The sequence below is a fragment of the Meles meles genome, chromosome 3, assembly GCF_922984935.1.
Source record: "Meles meles chromosome 3, mMelMel3.1 paternal haplotype, whole genome shotgun sequence".
In the NCBI taxonomy this organism is placed as follows: domain Eukaryota; kingdom Metazoa; phylum Chordata; class Mammalia; order Carnivora; family Mustelidae; genus Meles; species Meles meles.
This window is the reverse complement of record NC_060068.1, coordinates 74,405,985-74,424,424: the sequence shown is the minus strand read 5'-3', so window position 1 is coordinate 74,424,424 and position 18,440 is coordinate 74,405,985. Positions and strand designations below refer to the sequence as shown.

General features: G+C 36.1%; 1 protein-coding gene across 1 annotated transcript in view; it reads right to left on the bottom strand.

Moving 5' to 3' along the window:
- EDIL3 (EGF like repeats and discoidin domains 3) overlaps positions 1-18,440 on the bottom strand; it is a 423,141-nt gene that overhangs the window by 143,223 nt on the left and 261,478 nt on the right. The window contains exon 6 of the mRNA XM_046001012.1: positions 4,802-4,983. Coding sequence (XP_045856968.1) covers positions 4,802-4,983 — 182 coding nt within the window. The remainder of the gene's footprint in view (positions 1-4,801; positions 4,984-18,440) is intronic.

Genomic DNA, 18,440 nt, shown 5'->3' with positions numbered 1-18,440 from the left:
TTTTTAAGATTTTATTTATTTGTTTGACAGAAAGAGAGATCACAACTAGGCAGAGAGGCAGGCAGAGAGAGAGGGGGAAGCAGGCTCCCCACTGAGCAGAGAGCCCGATGTGGGGCTCGATCCCAGGACCCTGGGATCATGACCCGAGCCAAAGGCAGAGGCTTAACCCACTGAGCCACCCAGGTTCCCCTTTTGCAGCATTTTCAATCCTACCATTTACAAAGATTAAAAAAAAAATGTATGAAACGTGTACTCCAGAAATATGAATCTGTAACTCAGCTTGCACTGAATAATTCTCATTTGGGCCCAGGTATTCTGCCGTAACGGTTATTTTGTTTTAAATACAGAAGTCAGGTGGTCTTGGTTTGGAATATTTTAAAATTTCAAACAACAAAGAATCTATAAGCCACTCAAGAATAGTAGTTGCTGATGTGATCTCTGTTAAATAAATAAATAAAATCTTAAAAAGAAAAAAAAATTAAAAAAAAAGAATAGTAGTTGCTGAAAATTCTTAAAGATTTTATGACTAGTGAATAATGCTTGTTATGAATTGCTGCTAAAATTGGGTGCTTCTGCCTAGGATAATCTAACATGGTTCTGCCTCCAACCAGTTTAGAGAACTTTTGTGGGTCACACAGTTCTCATTATCCTTTCTCGTATTTCTTCACCATTTGTTTCTCTCTTTCTACCCCATACAGTTATCACTACTTGTAGTTCCAACACCAAAGTGCCCAGATCAGCAAGCAAAAGTGTTATTTTAATTTTATTTATTTCTTTCTTAATGTATCTGGGGCAGCTCCAATCTAGGCCTTATGAGCTGATGAGACATGTTTTTTTTTTTTTTTTTCAGTGTAGTCAGACGATGACCTGCAGTAGGTCTGAGAGGCAGTGCAGAAGTTTCTATTATTACCCAGTGACCCAAAAGATTCCTGGGTGCATTAAAGTTTGAGAAGTAACGCTCTCTCCCCACACACAAACTTTTGTGGCATATAGAAAAGGAACATACTAAGATCATTTTCACATTTTTTGAAAGATTAGTGAATTATTTAGAAGGGAAAGATCAAAGCCTATTTTTCTCAGTGATAAAATACTTGTACTGACACTACTCCTGGTGAATTAATTTTCAAAGGAAGATTATGGCTTTGCTTTGGTATACCCATCAAACAGAGCAGCATGCAATAATATAGCTATGTGATTCCTAGTGTCATGCCAATTCCTCTCCTCATGTTCTATAAATATGCTAAATAGCTGTTCAAATATAATCAAATATTACGGTTCAAATGAAAGGTTTAGCAGATGACGTAAGACCAGGATTTATATATTATTATATTTACCATGTTTACTTTACTATATTCTAGATTCAGAACATCTTATTTACTTATTTATTTATTTGAGAGAGAGAGAGAGAAGAGAGAGCAGGGGAGAAGCAGAGCGAGAGAGGGAGAGAATCTTCAAGTAGACTCCCCGCTAAGTACAGAGTCTGACACGGAACTCCACATGGGGTTCAACCCCAGGACCCTACAATCATGACCTAAGCTGAAATCCAGAGTTGGCCGCTTAACCAACTGCCCACCCAGGTGTTCCTAGATTCAGAACATCTTGAGGAAAGTGCTGCCTTTCTTCTAGTGCCTAGCACAGTAGAGACCACAGAGGAGACAGTGATTTAGTAAATATCTGTTGAATGGATGAATAAATGACCGGCTGCAAATGTATTGTATATGTATTCTAGAAAGCATGTATATGCATAAGACAAATCAATTCAGAAATTAAAAAAATAATATTTTACTGCATGTATCTATCAAAGAAAAATGAATATAAAAGAGTTATCTTTCAAAATCAATAGCAAATAATCATCTCCAGACCTTAGTCAGTTAGCAAAGTACACAGAAGAATTAAAATAAGGTTATATATTTTCGTATAAGATAACCCAAGACATATTCCCATAATTATACAAAGTGGTTATTTCTAATACATCAGTCAGAAAGAGAAACTGATATTCCAAGATGACAATGAACTAGTCAATGTTCAATGTGGTGGTTCTTTGTTAGTTGGGGGAAAAAAATGTAGGTAAGGAATGTAAGGTCAGAAAAACTTGAAAATGGGGAGAAAAAGGTTTTGTTTAACTGTATTTATTGCACTAACCCTTTAAATCCAAAACCAATTATAAACATTGTGGTGCTTTCAATAATTGCCCGCTGAGTGTGTAAATTTAAAATGGCAATTTCAATTTTTATTTCACCTAGACAAGGAAGAAAATGGAATTGAATACTAATTAGTATATGTGTGTCATACACCTGAAAGATTAGGGGAATACTGTGCTCATTGTAAGTGAGTTTAAGCAAAGCACTCAAATGTTTCATTTGAAGTACTGAATATAAACAAAAGAATTAAGTGACAAGGGAAATTAATAATGCTCAGACAGAAAACTGGGTACATGAGTAGACTTCCCAGAGCCTCTTAGATATGATTTTCCTTTAAGAAAAGGATACACTTTTTCTTTTAAACAAATAACTTAGAAAATAAGATGTTATGAAAGAATACAGTAATATAACTTGAACATAATCTCAGAACACTTATTAAAATGACAATTGAGAGTTTTCAGTTCTCCCTCCGTTATACACAAGACTTTTTCATTTAATATAAAAGCCTTTTTATTTACTTATATTGCTTTTCTCTGAGAGTTCATTATCATCTTCAGACTTAAAGCAAAATAATAGCAATAAAAAATAATGATAGACCCCCTTAAAAATAAAAGAGGTATTAAATTATTCTACTTAAAAAATAAATTATTCTACTTAAGTTTACAAAGTTATATTTAACCTAAATCTCTCTAAGAGTCAACCAATGTCCTGTTCCACTGAGGCTATTTTTACCTATAACTATTGGGATAAAGGGAACTTAAAGTTAATGTGTACTTTGAAAGGCAGAATGATGTGCAAGTTAAGGAGGCAATAAACTGGGACAAAGTAAGTGAAAAGTCAGGACATGAAACATTAATAAGCTGTTTCTTAGAGAAAACTTCGCAGAAGTATGTTATTTACGGTGTATTGAAACAGGGCAGTGACTAAATCTTGCAAACATAATTTGCCAAACAGAAACCCCGACGCAAGCTTGCGACACCGTCACAAGCCGTTCTGCAACTTCTGCTACGAATCTTAATTTCCAGAGTTTTATCATGATTGCCACCCCACAAATCACAACAGTCCACTATGGTGATTTAAAAAAAATGGTCTCTGCAGTGATTTTTAACAATAAAAGATATGCATTTTTTGTTGTTCTGCAACTATTTTAAACCTTAATTTTATCTTCATTACTCTGGGATCAGAACTGTGTAGATATGTCATGTCCACTATCTGGAAAATTCTCTTTGCACACAATGCCACAGATTCAAAAAATCAAGTGTAATTTAAGAAGCAATTTCTGCAAATGCATGCAAAAATAAATGCATAAAACAAAACAATATCAGGTAACCACCTGGAGTCATATAGATAAAAGAAATGTATATAGGCAGGATATGTAAAAATTCATAAGAAACCTGAATAAAAGAAATATCTGAAGGAGACCTTAGCCCAGTTCCTAAGGTAAGGAAGTCATGTTACTTGGCCATAAATCAGTTTCTCATTCTATTAAAGTCCTGTAAAGCAATCCCTGTACATCCACCTAATAACTTCAAATCATGGATTTCCACATTAAAAATTACCCCTGACTCAAAATATATCGTAAACAAAAACAGCTCAACTATTTAAATCAAAATTCTGTAACAGCTCCCTGGAATAAGCCCCAAATATTTTAGTATGTATGAATCCTCATACAGACTTAACTCACACACTTATTCAGAACATGTTCCTCTATACACAAGTCATGAATTTCCATACGATGGTCCCCAGATTCTCACCTGGTGCCTTTGATTGTGCTGTTCCATGGATTTTTTTTCTCTATAGAAAGCCATTTTCCAAGGTCCACCTAAAAAACTATTCTCCCTTAATTTTTTTTCATGGTAATTATGTCTTCCACTAATCCCATCACACACTGGGTTTTCCTTCTCTTCAGCACAGATATCAATGGCTTGTTCGATGTTACTAATGTGCTCTCCCCAACAGAGATATAATCTTTCACAGAAATCATGGTTTAATCACCTTTTCTGTCCTCATAATATGTAGGTTACTATCTCACTTCAGCTAAGGCATCAAAAAGCGTTTAACCGGATTAAATAGAAGTTTCTGGTATTACTACCATGCAACCCATTTTAGGGAAATCACTTACTATCTTGGTATATTGTGGTTTTTTTCTGTTTAAAAAATAACCTGGCTGATGGTAATAAATGAAACAGCATGAACTGATACACTCTCAGCTACTGAAAGAAGGCACTAATGGCATTTTAGGGATTCTCATCATCTATTGTATACTTTACATGCTTTGCGTATGTGAAACCAATTCTGAGACAGAGAAAGAAAAGATGCAATTTTTACTTTCTTCACGGGTCAGCAATTGCTGTTAAATGTTAACACAGTACTAATGAACACATGGCATATGTAAACAAACCCCTTCTTTGATATGTACCTTAAAACAGTCATATTTACAGCCCAAGAATTTCAACATTTTTAACCCTGTTAATGCACTTTTCAGTCAATGTACAGATATCCCCCAGTTTCAGATTTTATACCTAATTTGGACTCAACTAAATCATCCTGCCCTCTGACCATGAAAAGAGAGAAGTCACACTTTGGGCTCTGACTTGTATTCTTTCTGAAATGATTCTGGTCATTCCTTGGCAGTCACCTTGTCCCATCCCACGTGTTACCTGAATCCATGGCCATCTGTCATTTTCTGCAGCTGTCCATGCATTGATAAGCCCCTTCTTATTGAGACGTGCATAGTAGGGATACCACTTCTGGAGTCCAAAGAGAGCTCGGTGGGTAGAGGAAGCTGTGATTTGCTGATTTGATATGATTCCACCTTCAATTCCCAATGGGCCTGAACATTCTGAGAACAAATTAGGAAAAGATGTGAATATGTATCAGAAAAAATTCACTCTCAAAATGTGGCTATTAGATTTGATGGACATTGGGGAGGGTAAGTGCTATCGTGAGTGCTGTGAAGTGTGTAAACCTGGCGATTCACAGACCTGTACCCCTGGGGATAAAAAGACATTATATGTTTATTTAAAAAAAAATTGGAAGGGGAGGAGAACCATAAGAGACTATGGACTCTGAAAAACAACCTGAGGGTTTTGAAGGGTCAGGGGTGGGAGGTTGGGGGAACAGGTGGTGGGTAATAGGGAGGGCACGTTTTGCATGGAGCACTGGGTGTTGTGCAAAAAGAATGAATACTGTTACGCTGAAAAAATAAATAGGAGATATTTTTAAAATAAGTTTAATTTTAAAATAAATTTAATTTAATTTAATAAATTTAATGTACCATTATGCCTTTTGAGTGCCACCTACTTTACAGATCTGTCATTGACCTCCACATGAAGAAAATAATTCTTTCTCCTCATGACACTCTTCTTCCTTTGCTTTGAGTGTGGCACCACAACGGATAACCGCCCATCTGCATCACGATTCTACATTACTCACTGTCATCCCTTGGCTGCTGAGCACATTAATGGAAGTATAATGCCCTTAAAGGGCCTATATCATATTTTATGCTTTTCAGAAATTACCATACCTCCTAAATTGTAAACCCTCAATAAATATCCTTGATCTTGACTGGCCTACATCTGAGTTTTGTGTCAAAATCATTTTTATATTGACTTCGCATTTCTCATTACTATAATTTTTTTGACTTTAATATTTATAAACATTATGTATGCTTCCAACAAAAACAGCAAAGTGCAAATCTGCCAACATTTGATAATAACATTTAATAACGATAACTTATAACATCTTGTAAGTAATAGAAAACATGTAGACAAAATATATTTATAAAGTAAGCAAGTAAACTCCCTGACATTATACATTAACTTATGTACACTAGTAAGTAAATCAAGATACTAAAATATTTACATTTCTAATATTTTAAATTCAAAATTCACAACTATACATATAGGTATTTTCACTTACATTTTAATTCTCTTCTTAAAATATTTCTTTATATTTGCAACTTGGAAACTGAAGAAAAATTTCTTAATTTTTAAATTCTAACAGTAAGGCATAATACAATTCTAATATGTTCTCAGATATCAAATGCATTTAGATTTTAAAATTAAAAATGAAGGCAAATGCATCTAAAAAGTAAATATATTTTTACATATATTTGAATTTCTTCTTTCATAAAATTTCACCACAAACTACATTTAAATTCAGTTTTGAAAATTCAGAATAAGTAATGTTATGATAAAATAAAAGTAATACCTAGTTATCTTAATTTCAGTTATACATACAATGCTCAACTTTTTGTCATATTCAATTTGTATAATATGATAATCTCATTATAAAATATGCTATACTAACTTATCAGAATTCCTAAAAATATGAAAGGAGCATAGCTGCCATTATGAATTGTCAATATATATGTAAGTCAACTTGATCAGTGATTGTCACCAAGCATATTTTGGGTTTTAATTAATATTGAAGCCCAACATTTGTCAGTAATTAAATGTTTACACTTAGATTGAGGATGGAAATACGAAAGAAAGAATTTTGCACTTGCATTATAATACTTTTAGAACTTACAAAGATGTTTCTCATTGGTAATCATTCTATCATTAACTGTAAACATGTTTCTGTTTTCTATCCCATGCTCAGAGAATAAGTAGCTCTGAACACATTACCTACTAATATTTCTCCAAGGCTTTAAAGTCTTGAAACACTTTTTATAAAACAGATGGAAATGTGTGGATAAGTAATCATCTTTTTATCAGACTTTATTAGTAAAGATGGCATCAATAGAGAAAAAATTCCATCTTTGTAACTGATAACTGATATATCATTTACCTTTAGGTCGATGTACTATTAGAAGCCATTCATTTTTAGAATTGGATTTGCTTATTAGTTCACTGTTTAGAATTAGAATTACAGTATTAGGATAGATAATAATCTGATTTTCATATTTCAGAAAAATTAACCACCAAAACTTAGATGTTGAGCCTTTGGATTCTTCTTTTGCTTTCCATTTTAAATTTTAAGATCTTTACAGACTTCATAAAAGCACCAGGAGACTTTCATGATGATACTTTGATTTTAGACAACCACAGGAGGCTAGCTTTTTAAGAATATTGCCTTTAAAGGAGTCTCAAGCATCCTTGTCCTTGATTTGTGCAATGTTTGGATGGGAAAATGCAGCAGGCAAAAAGATCATTTACTGCAGGCCAGTCAGTAGAACAGCAGAGAGCGAGCCAGGTTTAATTTGACTTAATTTAGTTTAATGTATTAATTAAACTACATGATAGCTTTAGAAAGAACTTTATACCACTTAGGTGTGTACTTCTAAAGACCTTATGCTGAACTGGACATTCTCACCAAATCTGTAACCATTTTTAGTGAGAGAGATTAGACCTCAAGCCACACTATTCAATAAGTCTACTTCATTGGTACTCCACCTACCAATCTCTACTTTTAACGAACATGTCAGCAAACACAGTGGCCAGGAACTATTGCACTATGAACACTTACAACATGTATTTGTGTGTGCATACATATACATATATCTTTTTTACTCTGCCATAAGACTCCCAATCTTTATTATGCCTGCATTACGCATTCACTGAAATGAAACATAATCTAAAAAATAAAGTGACGTCATATTTTTATAGGGCTTCGCAGCTTATAAGGTATTTTTACATGAGCTACCTTATTGCTACAATGTCAAATTTTTCAGTATTTCTTTTCTCAGCCTTCGGTCCCACATTTTTTAAAAAATAAATTTTTACAACTCACTTACATACTGTACACTGCCAATGAGTAAAGCCCATTAAAGGAAACATGATTATGTGTGGAGTTCTTGAACGAAGCATGCGTCTTTGAAGTATCGTTTTACTTTCTTACTAGCTAGAGGCCCTCAGTTTTTCTTGTTTTAAATGCTGGGGTTATATTTGCAGTGACGTGGATGGAACTAGAGTATATTATGCGAAGCGAACTAAGTAAGTCAGAGAAAGACAAATACCATATGATTTCACTCATGTGCGGAATTTAAGAAACAAAGAGATGAACATCGGGGAAGGAAAAAAGAGAGAGGGAAGCAAACCATAAGAGGCTCTTAACAACAGAGAACAAACTGAGGGTTGTCAGAGGGAGGTGGGTGGGGGATGGGCTAAGTGGGCGATGAGCATTCAGGATGGCACTTGTTACGAAGAGCTCTTGGTGTTGTATGTAAGCGATGAACCAGTGAATTCTACTCCTGAACCCAACAGTGCACTGTATGTTAACTCACTAGAATTTAAATAGAAATTTGAAAAAAATAAAATAAAAATTGGGGTTACAATGATACCTTCATTCAACAGCTATGAGGTAAAAAGTGCTCTTCCTCTGTAACTATAAATTGTTAAAAAAGAATGAGCTTTTTTCCACTGTATATTTTCTCCTGTTTTGTCGAAGATTATTTGACCATAGAGTTGAGGGTCCATATCTGGGCTCTCTACTCTGTTCCACTGGTCTATGTGTCTGTTTTTTATGCCAGTACCATGCTGTCTTGGTGATCACAGCTTTGTAGTAAAGCTTGAAATCAGGTAACGTGATGCCACCAGTTTTATTTTTGTTTTTCAACATTTCCTTAGCAATTCAGGGTCTCTTCTGAAGGGGAGGTGAACTATGAGAGAACAACCTGAGGGTCTTGAAGGGGCAGGGGGTGGGAGGTTGGGGGAACAAAGTGGTGGGTATTAGGGAGGGCACGTATTGCATGGAGCACTGGGTGTGGTACAAAAACAACGAATACTGTTATGCTGAAAAGAAATTAAAACACACACACACACACTCACAAAAGAATGAGCTTGGTTCCGTACAACCACCTGCATGTTAGAGCATACTATGGAGGTGATCCTAGACTTTTAGCCTCTCTGGAACAGGCTCTGGGTCTTACACACTGTTACATCTGTACGTGCCCATGGTGGTTTGCACATAGAAAGGGTTTAAAGGACACGTGATGTATGTCAGTATTGGGGGCTATTTTTTTTTTTTCTAAACAGTGAGCTAATAAGCAAATCCAAGGCTTTTACTGCATGTCACACTGAAAGTTGTCACAACAGCAGCTCTTCTTCACTAATCATCTGGATCACAATCAAATGGGTGTCATCATAATTAAAAGTTCAAAACCCAATTTCCTTTTGCCTGTGCTATCGACTTCCCCAATGTCCTATTAAATTCAACAGTTATAAAAACTAATGAAGGAGTTGCAATTCAGAATGCAAATGATTATACACCTAAGATTAAGTGACCTTAAGCAGTGAACAGTAAGATGCTTAAAAGGAAGACAATATGGAGATATATGTTGTCATCACTATCAACAAACAGGGGATAAATATGAAATATTAACTGATGAACAACATATTAGATAAGCATTCGCAAGTCTGAAAAGAGCATTCACAAGTATTTTCTCACATCATCAAAATAAGACTACAAGAAAAAAAGGGTTACCACACTCACTTAATCAATGAGGAAACTGGTGAGAAGGGAAGTTAAACCTTTAAAAAATGAATCTGGAATTGGAGCCAATTCTCTGCCTCACAAATAAAATAATATCAATTGATAGAGTGAAGAGTTCAGTAGTTCTTCAAAAGTTGATTCTAGATCTTTTTATTCTGCTGTTATTTTATATGGGGGATGTGATTTTATCCCAGGAAAGGGAATAAGAAATAAATATGAAGGAAACATGTAGAATGTCACTAGAGGCATTCAGGATATGACAGATCTTTCCCAAAATGGGATATATTAAAACAATGGGTGACAGTTGATGGCAGTGAGCACAGAAGTAAATACTGAGGTTTTGTTGTGGTTTGTGTTCCATGAAGTGTTAAAAATGAACCTGCTACCATTATTGGCCTGTACTGCTTATCAATCAGGGATAGGCTAATTCAGTTCCAGCTAATTTATTGACTTCTCACTATGTGCCCATCCATCAATCCCTCATTTAATTTTGTTTTGAAAACTGCGTATTTATTAAAGGCTTACTATATACCAGGGACTTTTCTAGGCAGTGGTGAACAAAGCAGAAAAGGCCTCAGCTCTCAAGGTGTTCATATTCTAGCAGGGAGAAAAACTGTGAACAAAATCTGAACAAACAAGGAATATCAAAGAGTGTAAGGAAAGAAAAAAAAGGCAGGTGAAACAAATGAAGGTGATCAGAGATGGCCTTTCTGAGAAGCAATACCCAATCTGATCTCTGAGGGCGAAGCCGGAGCTGAGCTATTGTGCACCAGTTTCCTCAAGGAGTTTTCAGTCTGGTGGGAGAGACACAAACAGAAATAAAACACATTTTAATATTATGGCAGATGCTGTGATGGTAGATGCACAGAATTCAACGGGATAAAAGAAGAAGGAATTGTAAACCAGGCTGGGACTCAGGGAAGGATTTCCAGGAAAAGAGTGGGAGCTAGCACAGTGAAGATGGGAAGCACAGAGACAGGAAACAGCCTGGTGTGGTTGGGAAAGTAGAGGCAGTACAGTATCCATAGACCAAGGCCGGTTGGGGCAGGGATGGTCCCAGGAGGAAGTGAAGAAACAGAGAGACCCTAGATTATTTTGCTCAAAGAACTTGCTGGGAGTTTTTGAAGGATTCTAACCATGGCCATATTTTCATTTAATATCCATCTTACTGGCTGTATGGTGGAGGGTAGATTTAAGAGGGGAAAAATTATGGCCAAATAGCAAGCTACTAAAATTGTGCAGGTGCAAAAGGATTCAGGTCTGAAAGAGGGACGAAAAAGAGGAAGAGTTCAAGGAATGTTCAGAAGGAAAGCTGGGCAGAACTAGTAATAATGAAATGGTGGGTAGAAGAGAGAAATGCAGTATCTTCAAAGATGCTAGTTGGGATTACCCATGTCTCACAAATAACCCTGTTGAATCAAATCCCTCCCTTAAAATTTTATCAATTGTTCTTGCTGCTGGACTGAACTTGGGGGACCTGCCTTTGTCCCAGCTGCTGTTGCCATGCAGACCCCACGAGGCTATACCTATATCCATCAGGCTGCAGGGACAGGATTTAAAAGTGAAAACCTGCTTCTATACTCAAGCCATACCCAGAACTTCCCTGCCCCAGAGTTCATGCACATGTATTGTGTGGGTACATCTGTTGTCTCCCAAAACAGGGAGCTCCTTTGCGGGTAGGGATTATATCCCTCATGGCATCGAGCAGTAAGCCTTGATCTTAGCAGACATTTAATAAATATTTGCAGAGGGAGGTAATCTTTTAAAACGAACATGAAAGATAGACATCAAAAACCATAGGTAAGGGGCACCTGGGTGGCTCAGTGAGTTAAAGCCTTTCACTCAGGTCATGATCCTAGGGTCCTGGGATCGAGCCCCGCATTGGGCTCTCTGCTTGTCAGGGAGCCTGCTTCCTCCTCTCTCTCTCTCTCTGCCTGCCTCTCTCCCTGCTTGTGATCTCTATCTGTCAAATAAAATAAATAAATAAATAAATAAATAAATAAATAAAACCCACAGGTAATATTATAACATTTTATTTGTGCAATTCAATTTTAAATTAAAAAAAATAATTTCACCTATTCTATTAAGAGGACTGATAGAGAGGCCTCCTTTGGAAATTATTTGTATGCTGAGTAAAGAAGGGCACTTCTTTCCTAATGAAAAAAAGCACTGGTAGTCAAGTGAGTTACTGAGCTTTCGCCTAGTTGCCAGACAGCAACCAGGTATTTCTAAAAACTGTCCACCGTCATCCCTGAGGTGGGCCCGGTGGCCATCTGATCAGTGCCAGCTAAGAGCAGCAGAATACGGCAGTCTACATTTCCTGGCTGCTAGATCTGTGTTTATGCATCTTTAGTACTGTGTTTACTTTTGTCAGGTTTAACAATAATCCTGAATTAATGAGTTCAACCAACATTGATTACCAGAGGCTTTTAGGCACCATTTACATGGTCGGTTAAAATAACCGCTTAGCCTGAATTGCCCCAGCGGCCTGCGAACGTCTTCTGACCCAAGCCCTGATGGGCAGACTAACTCTGAGCAAGTGGGTAATGTCACCTGGCAGGTCGAGCAAGAACAGCTGAGCCAGCTAGGGCCAGGCCTCCGGTGCCCTCCCCGGAGCAACGTCCCTGCCTTTGCCAAGTCGGTGTGAATAAAACAGTCTCAAAGTGAAGTCCTTCTCACTCTGCAAACTCATTCCACTCATTCTGTGGAGTGTGGCAAAGAATGGTGTCTGCATTTTATTGATCTCGCAGCTGACAAGGAAGCAGTGCCTCAAGATGTCTCACATCTTGTTCCTGAGTGTGCTGATTAAGCCTTTCAAATAAGGGAGATGTACTGCTGAATCCGTAACAGGAATGCACTGCTTTCATTTGCTCTATCTCAATATCCAGACATCTTCAGAATGAAAAGGATTTCAAATTAAGGCCATGTTAGAAACAAATCTCCTTTAAACATCTCCAGGCCTCTCTTTCTCTGAGCGTCTCATCTTCTCATAGGAGTGTGAGTTGTCTGCTGTGCTTAGCATAGCACGGTAATTGTGCTGAACACAAGCCCCAGAGAATGGATTACTGATGACCTCCCATACTGCAGAAATTAATGCTGAGTCAAGCATTAACCTCCCTCTGTGCCCTCTGGACCACGGCCTTTCCTTTATTCTTAGCATTTCTTTTGTTTTAGAGCTGTCTTGAGACCAGACTCTAAATTGGTGAGGGAGAGGTCAAGGCCACTATTTCTCACAATGTGGCCTGGGGGTTAAAAGGAGCTCTGAAGATTTCTTTCTTTCTTCTTCTTCTTCTTCTTTTTTTTTTTTTCTGGTGAGACTTCTCATCTAACCTCCCACACATTTGCTCAGATTTGTCTCAGGCTATCACTTTTTTCTGGTGTTGAGAAGTGGTGTCAGAAGGCAAGAGAGGAAATCAGGAAGTCTAAGAAAGGTTGATCTCAGGGCTAGGGCTTGGATCCACTGGTCTGGCTCTAGGAACTGGGGAGGTGGCAAAGGAGCTCCCTGGACACAGTGTAAGAATGTGACTGTGCAGAGCACAGTCTTCCTTCTACTCCATCATTCACGGATTCCTGTGATACCCGCTCCCCACCCCAGGGGGTTGGTCTCTGGTCCTGGTACTGGGAGTAACCACCTTAAAAGAACTTAGAGTATCCATTCATCTGTTGATGGACATCTAGGTTCTTCCCACAGTTTGGCTATTGTGGACATTGCTGCTATAAACATTCGGGTGCACGTGCCCTTTCTACATTTGAATCTTTAGAGTAAATATCCACAATTGCTGGTCATAGGGTAGCTCTGTTTTCAACTTTTTGAGTATAAAGAAGTGTGTGTGTGTGTGTGTGTGTGTGTGTGTGTGAGAGAGAGAGAGAGAGAGAGAGAGAGATGGAATACTATGTAGCCATCAAAAAACCAAAATCTTGCCGTTTGCAACAATGTGGATGGAACTAGAGGGTATTATACTAAGCAAAATAAGTCAGTCAGAGAAATAATCACCATATGATCTCTCTGATAGGAGGAATTTGAGAGGCAGGGCAGGATTTGTGGGGGGAAGGGAGGGAAAAATGAAACAAGATGGGACTAGGGAGGGAGACAAACCATAAGAGACTCTTAATCTCAGGAAACAAACTGAGGGCTGCTGGGGCAGGGTTGGGGCGGGGGATGCGGTGGCTCTGTGATAGACTTTGGGGAGGGTATGTGCTATGATGAGTGCTGTTAATTATGTAAGACTGATGATTCACAGACCTACACCCTGGGACAAATAATACATTATATGTTAATTTAAAAAAAAAAAAGGAACTTAGAATAGAAATCACATTTGGTGATGTTTGTTTCTCTCCACACCCAAACTCTGCTTCTTTGTATGAGGGCATAAACTTCACGTGCTGCCACAGTAACCTTGATTAGAAAAACTAGGAATTACAAAATCATAAAAACAGTTTTCAAATAAGTTATGTTTCTTTGGATTGCACATAAAATGTATGTGCACATTAGAGAAAAGGTCATTTCTTTGCATCACAAATCTTGAAGATGATTCTGTGATATGTGGCCACTTAAGAATTTTCCCCGTTCTACAGAAATTGTATTCTATTATTTTCCATATTGGAAAACTCGGAGGTTTCCAGGTAAATTGATAAGAAACAGCTATTTGTGCCTATTTTTTCTTAGATAATATACATCTTAAAGGTAGAAACCATGCCTTTTGTATTATTTATGTTTCCAAATCACTCAGCACAGTGCCTTACAAATTGGCAATTCTCAGTTATCATGGTTTAAAGTAAATTAAAACAAATCATTGCTTTTTGGAACTACTTCTCTTTCTTTCTTGAAATTGAATTAATTTTCTGAATGTAGATATTATCACTCTAAAGAGTCAACATACTGTTAAAATCAGAAAGGTTTTCTTGGTATGCTGAAATGCTTGAACCAGCTTTTGAAAGTAGAGGAAATACCATCTTTGAAATAAAAACCAGCATTCATAAAGTTACAAAATTCAATTATCAGTCGTCTAGCTATTTTCTTGTAAAATGTGGTTATGCTTTTCTTCATGCTGCGTTATCTCAAGTCAATTATGATATTTTATCGGCTTAAATTAATTGTTTTGAATTGAGGAAAAAATTAAAACCATGAATAAGCTAAATCAGAATAGGAATGTCAATTTTTGAGACTACTGATGCAGAGTGATGGTGTTATTTAAATAGTAGGGCCTATGGACTTTAACATTCAAAGGCCAAAATTCTTATTGAGATAGTTCACAAAAGTCAACAAAATCTAAGAAGATTATCATCCTAATGCAGTGAACAATGTTGCTATAGCAAGTAGAAGAATGTGTTTTAGTTTGTTTAAGATGCATTCTTTCAAATGAGAAAAACATATGGGCTTTTCAACTGCTGAATGCACTTTGCAGCCAGGCAAGATTTCAGTAACTCGTTCTCAGGCTTCCACTTAAACTGCACAATTCATCTTCTACCAACTACAAAGATAACAACATGGTCTGATGAAACATTTGTCTGTAGAGTCAAAAGCCTGCAATTCAAAAACCTGCAGATGTATACCTATTCTCGCCTTCTGACAAAACATATATCTGCACAGGAAAGAGCTAAAAGGGGGTATAAATGCCAAGGTAAAATGCTAAAGGTAGGATTCTGTTGCTTCAAGAAACTTGAGTTGAATACCAAATGTAAATATTCAAACACTGCTGTGCAGAAGACATAACCCTATGCTTTTAAGTTGTTTACCTCTCTTAAGCTTTTGTTGGTGAATGCGTATCAGGATAAATACCACAAGGCACTGCCTCAGATGTTTTGTTGCAAAGCAATATTCTTGGCATGTCAACCACTGATTTTTATTTGAGAGATAAATCATAGCCCCAATTCCAATTATCAGTTATCTAGCCATTTTTTTCCATGCAATGTGGTTAAGCTTTTTTTTTTTTTTTCCCACACTGGATGCCATCTCAGGTCACGTATGAAGTCTCTGTGTTCCAGAGGTCAAAGAAATCCAACGGTTTAAATGGGAAGCCACTGCAGATGGCAAGATATGTTATAATGAGCCCCCTCTAATGCTAGGACATTTGGAAAGAGCTGGAACAAACGACGGCAAAATATAACCGAGAAAGTGTGTAGTAGGTGATTTGTTTACTTGAATTCTAGAGACTTCTACAGTATGCATTCACTCCTGAACATACAAAGAAATGTTTGTCATATAGAAAATAAATACAAATACCCATGTAGTCAGAGAGGTATTGGAGTTAGGGAAGGAAACTAAAAATTCCAGTAGAGAGTGAAGACAGAAGATGAATTCCTGATAGACGCATTTACTAATTAAACATTCCTAGAGAATAAAGTATCACAAAGGCTTTGAATATAGTGTTTGCAATTGCTACAGTCTGAAAAGGAAAATTCAACATAGAATTTTAAACAGAACAAATGTAAAGCTATTAAAACAAAGGATGCTTTATGAATTTTATAGAAAGAACATTCTAGGAGAATTTAATAGAGCAACAATTTTATGACAAACCTGTAAAAACTAAGCCAGCTTTTCATGCATTATCTCTTATTCAATAGAGATTCATACTAGATATATTTTATAATGTATAATGACTATGGGCCAGCCTATTAAAATAGAAAATTTAATATTTGCTTCTTTTCAAATTTATTATATGTAACAATAAAGTAGACCTTGAGATTATGCAGTGTTCAGGTTAAATGCTCATTTTTGCTGTCAATATTTGTAGAAAAAAACCAACTTCTAAACTTTGTATTAGAGCTACCTAAAAATGCATACATACATTTCAAAGAAGCAGAGTATTTAAAAATCTTAAAACTGGAATTAAATCTTCAGCTGCTGAAATAAGTACAGAATATTAGCTGTGTTCAACAAAATATCCATAATGAGGTAAATTGCTATTTTCTGTAATGTTCCAACAGAATACATTATTGTTCTGTAGTTCAGGCTAATGATTAAGTAAATAAATACATTTCCAATAAACTTACATTAAAATATATGACAAACGTAAGGTTTTAAAACTACAAATAATCCTATGACTGCCCATTAGGAAGTTGTACTTTCGAGAAATTAGTCAAAACTAGAATTTCATGCTTTTCCTTAAGCTTTTAATTAAAATCGAATTTACTTTTCTCTAATTTTGAAATTATACAGAAGACTAGGTTCTCAAGAAGCTTCCATCTTATCATATTGGATAGCTCACCATCCTAGTATATGTGAAATTAACTAAGAATCAGGTAAGGGCCATCCAATTGCACACATAAAATAATGCAAGGTCATTAACCCAAAAGAGAGATGGAAGAATTATTATCATTTCTAAGAAAAAACATGTACAAATAAGGAAAATACTGACTTGTTTTTCCAAGGAATCCTTCACTTTCATTATATACTTCAAAAATAGGAAAAGCAGTCATTTTGTAACTCAATAGTCTTCAGGATACAGCAGGATATTACTACTATTTTTAATATACAGGAATGATAAATTGGATAAAAATAGAACCTGAAATATACATTTTACCTTGCATTAGTAAGAAAATATTTCATTCATTGAACAGTATTTCAATTACCCAAGTATTTCAATTACCCAAATTCTCTTTAGCTACAGAAAAATGACTATGTGAACTAGAAATTGCTCAGGTAGGGGTTATCATAATATATTTTTGATGCCTTCATATTTCAAAAGATATCCACTCAGCTAAAACTGCAAAGATTAAGAAGGAAATAGAAACACTTGCTTTGTATTAATAGATTTAAAGGTACACAATTTCATAAGATCCTGCAATTTACAAGTGTAAGTAATTTATGTGGGAAATAATTAAGGTAACAATTAAGTGTAATATACTGGTGACTTGTGATGTACACAGTGACTTACTGAGTCTTGGGGAATTTTCTATTATAGCAGCTCAACAAGACTGCTCTTTGTGGCAATTCTGGTGATGGGTATGAAGGGAAATGCAGTTCCAGATGTCTACATTTTAACAAATCTGGGTGATACCAATATACAGCAAAGTATGGAAATTGTGAGCTAACTGTATCACAAGGAAAAACACACCATCCACCTTAGTTTTGTTCCATAAATTGGAAATGATACAGGGCAAGCATGTAGCCAACTATACAGCAGTCAGTATGTACCTAGTGAATGGTAGTTTTTACGTTGTTGTTATTTCATCATTATAAGGCAAAAATGAATTAAACGTCACGGATGGGAGGAGAACGACTTCCATCGTGACTACCTGGAGACCCAAGGTTTCAACACACGCTACTGGTACAGCCAGTTTTTTATATTCATGTACTTCTTATTCATAAAAGAAGAGTAGAACATCTACTCCCATTTCCCATGCAAAATGTTCTTTAATAAGAATTAAAATACATACATGAGCACAATTATTAATCATGAGCAGTTACTGAAAATGATTGAAAATGCCATGTCACTTGGCATCTCCTTAATATCATATTCATCATCAGATATTTCTGTCACCAAAGCATTCAAATTGTCAGATAAATCTCCGCCTGGGGGGAATATAAACTATGGCTTCTTTAATGAATGAAAACTAAGTGATTCCTCACAGTATACTGCCAGACTCACTGGAAATAAAAATAACTAATTAAATAATCTCTTTTCAAAATAGGCCTGTGTCTGGCAGGCACTTTTCTTCATTGTGGTACAAAATGGGGATCTCCTATGGAAAAATCTCATATTAACACTTTGATAAACCAGATTACAACTCTGAAAAGCGCCTTTATAATCAAGTTTCTTGCCCAATTTAATATCTGAGTAATCCTATCTTTAGGTTAGATAGAGATGGAGTTTTAGCTGGTGGCAATTTTGTTTCAGTTATCAAAGAAATCTTATTTCC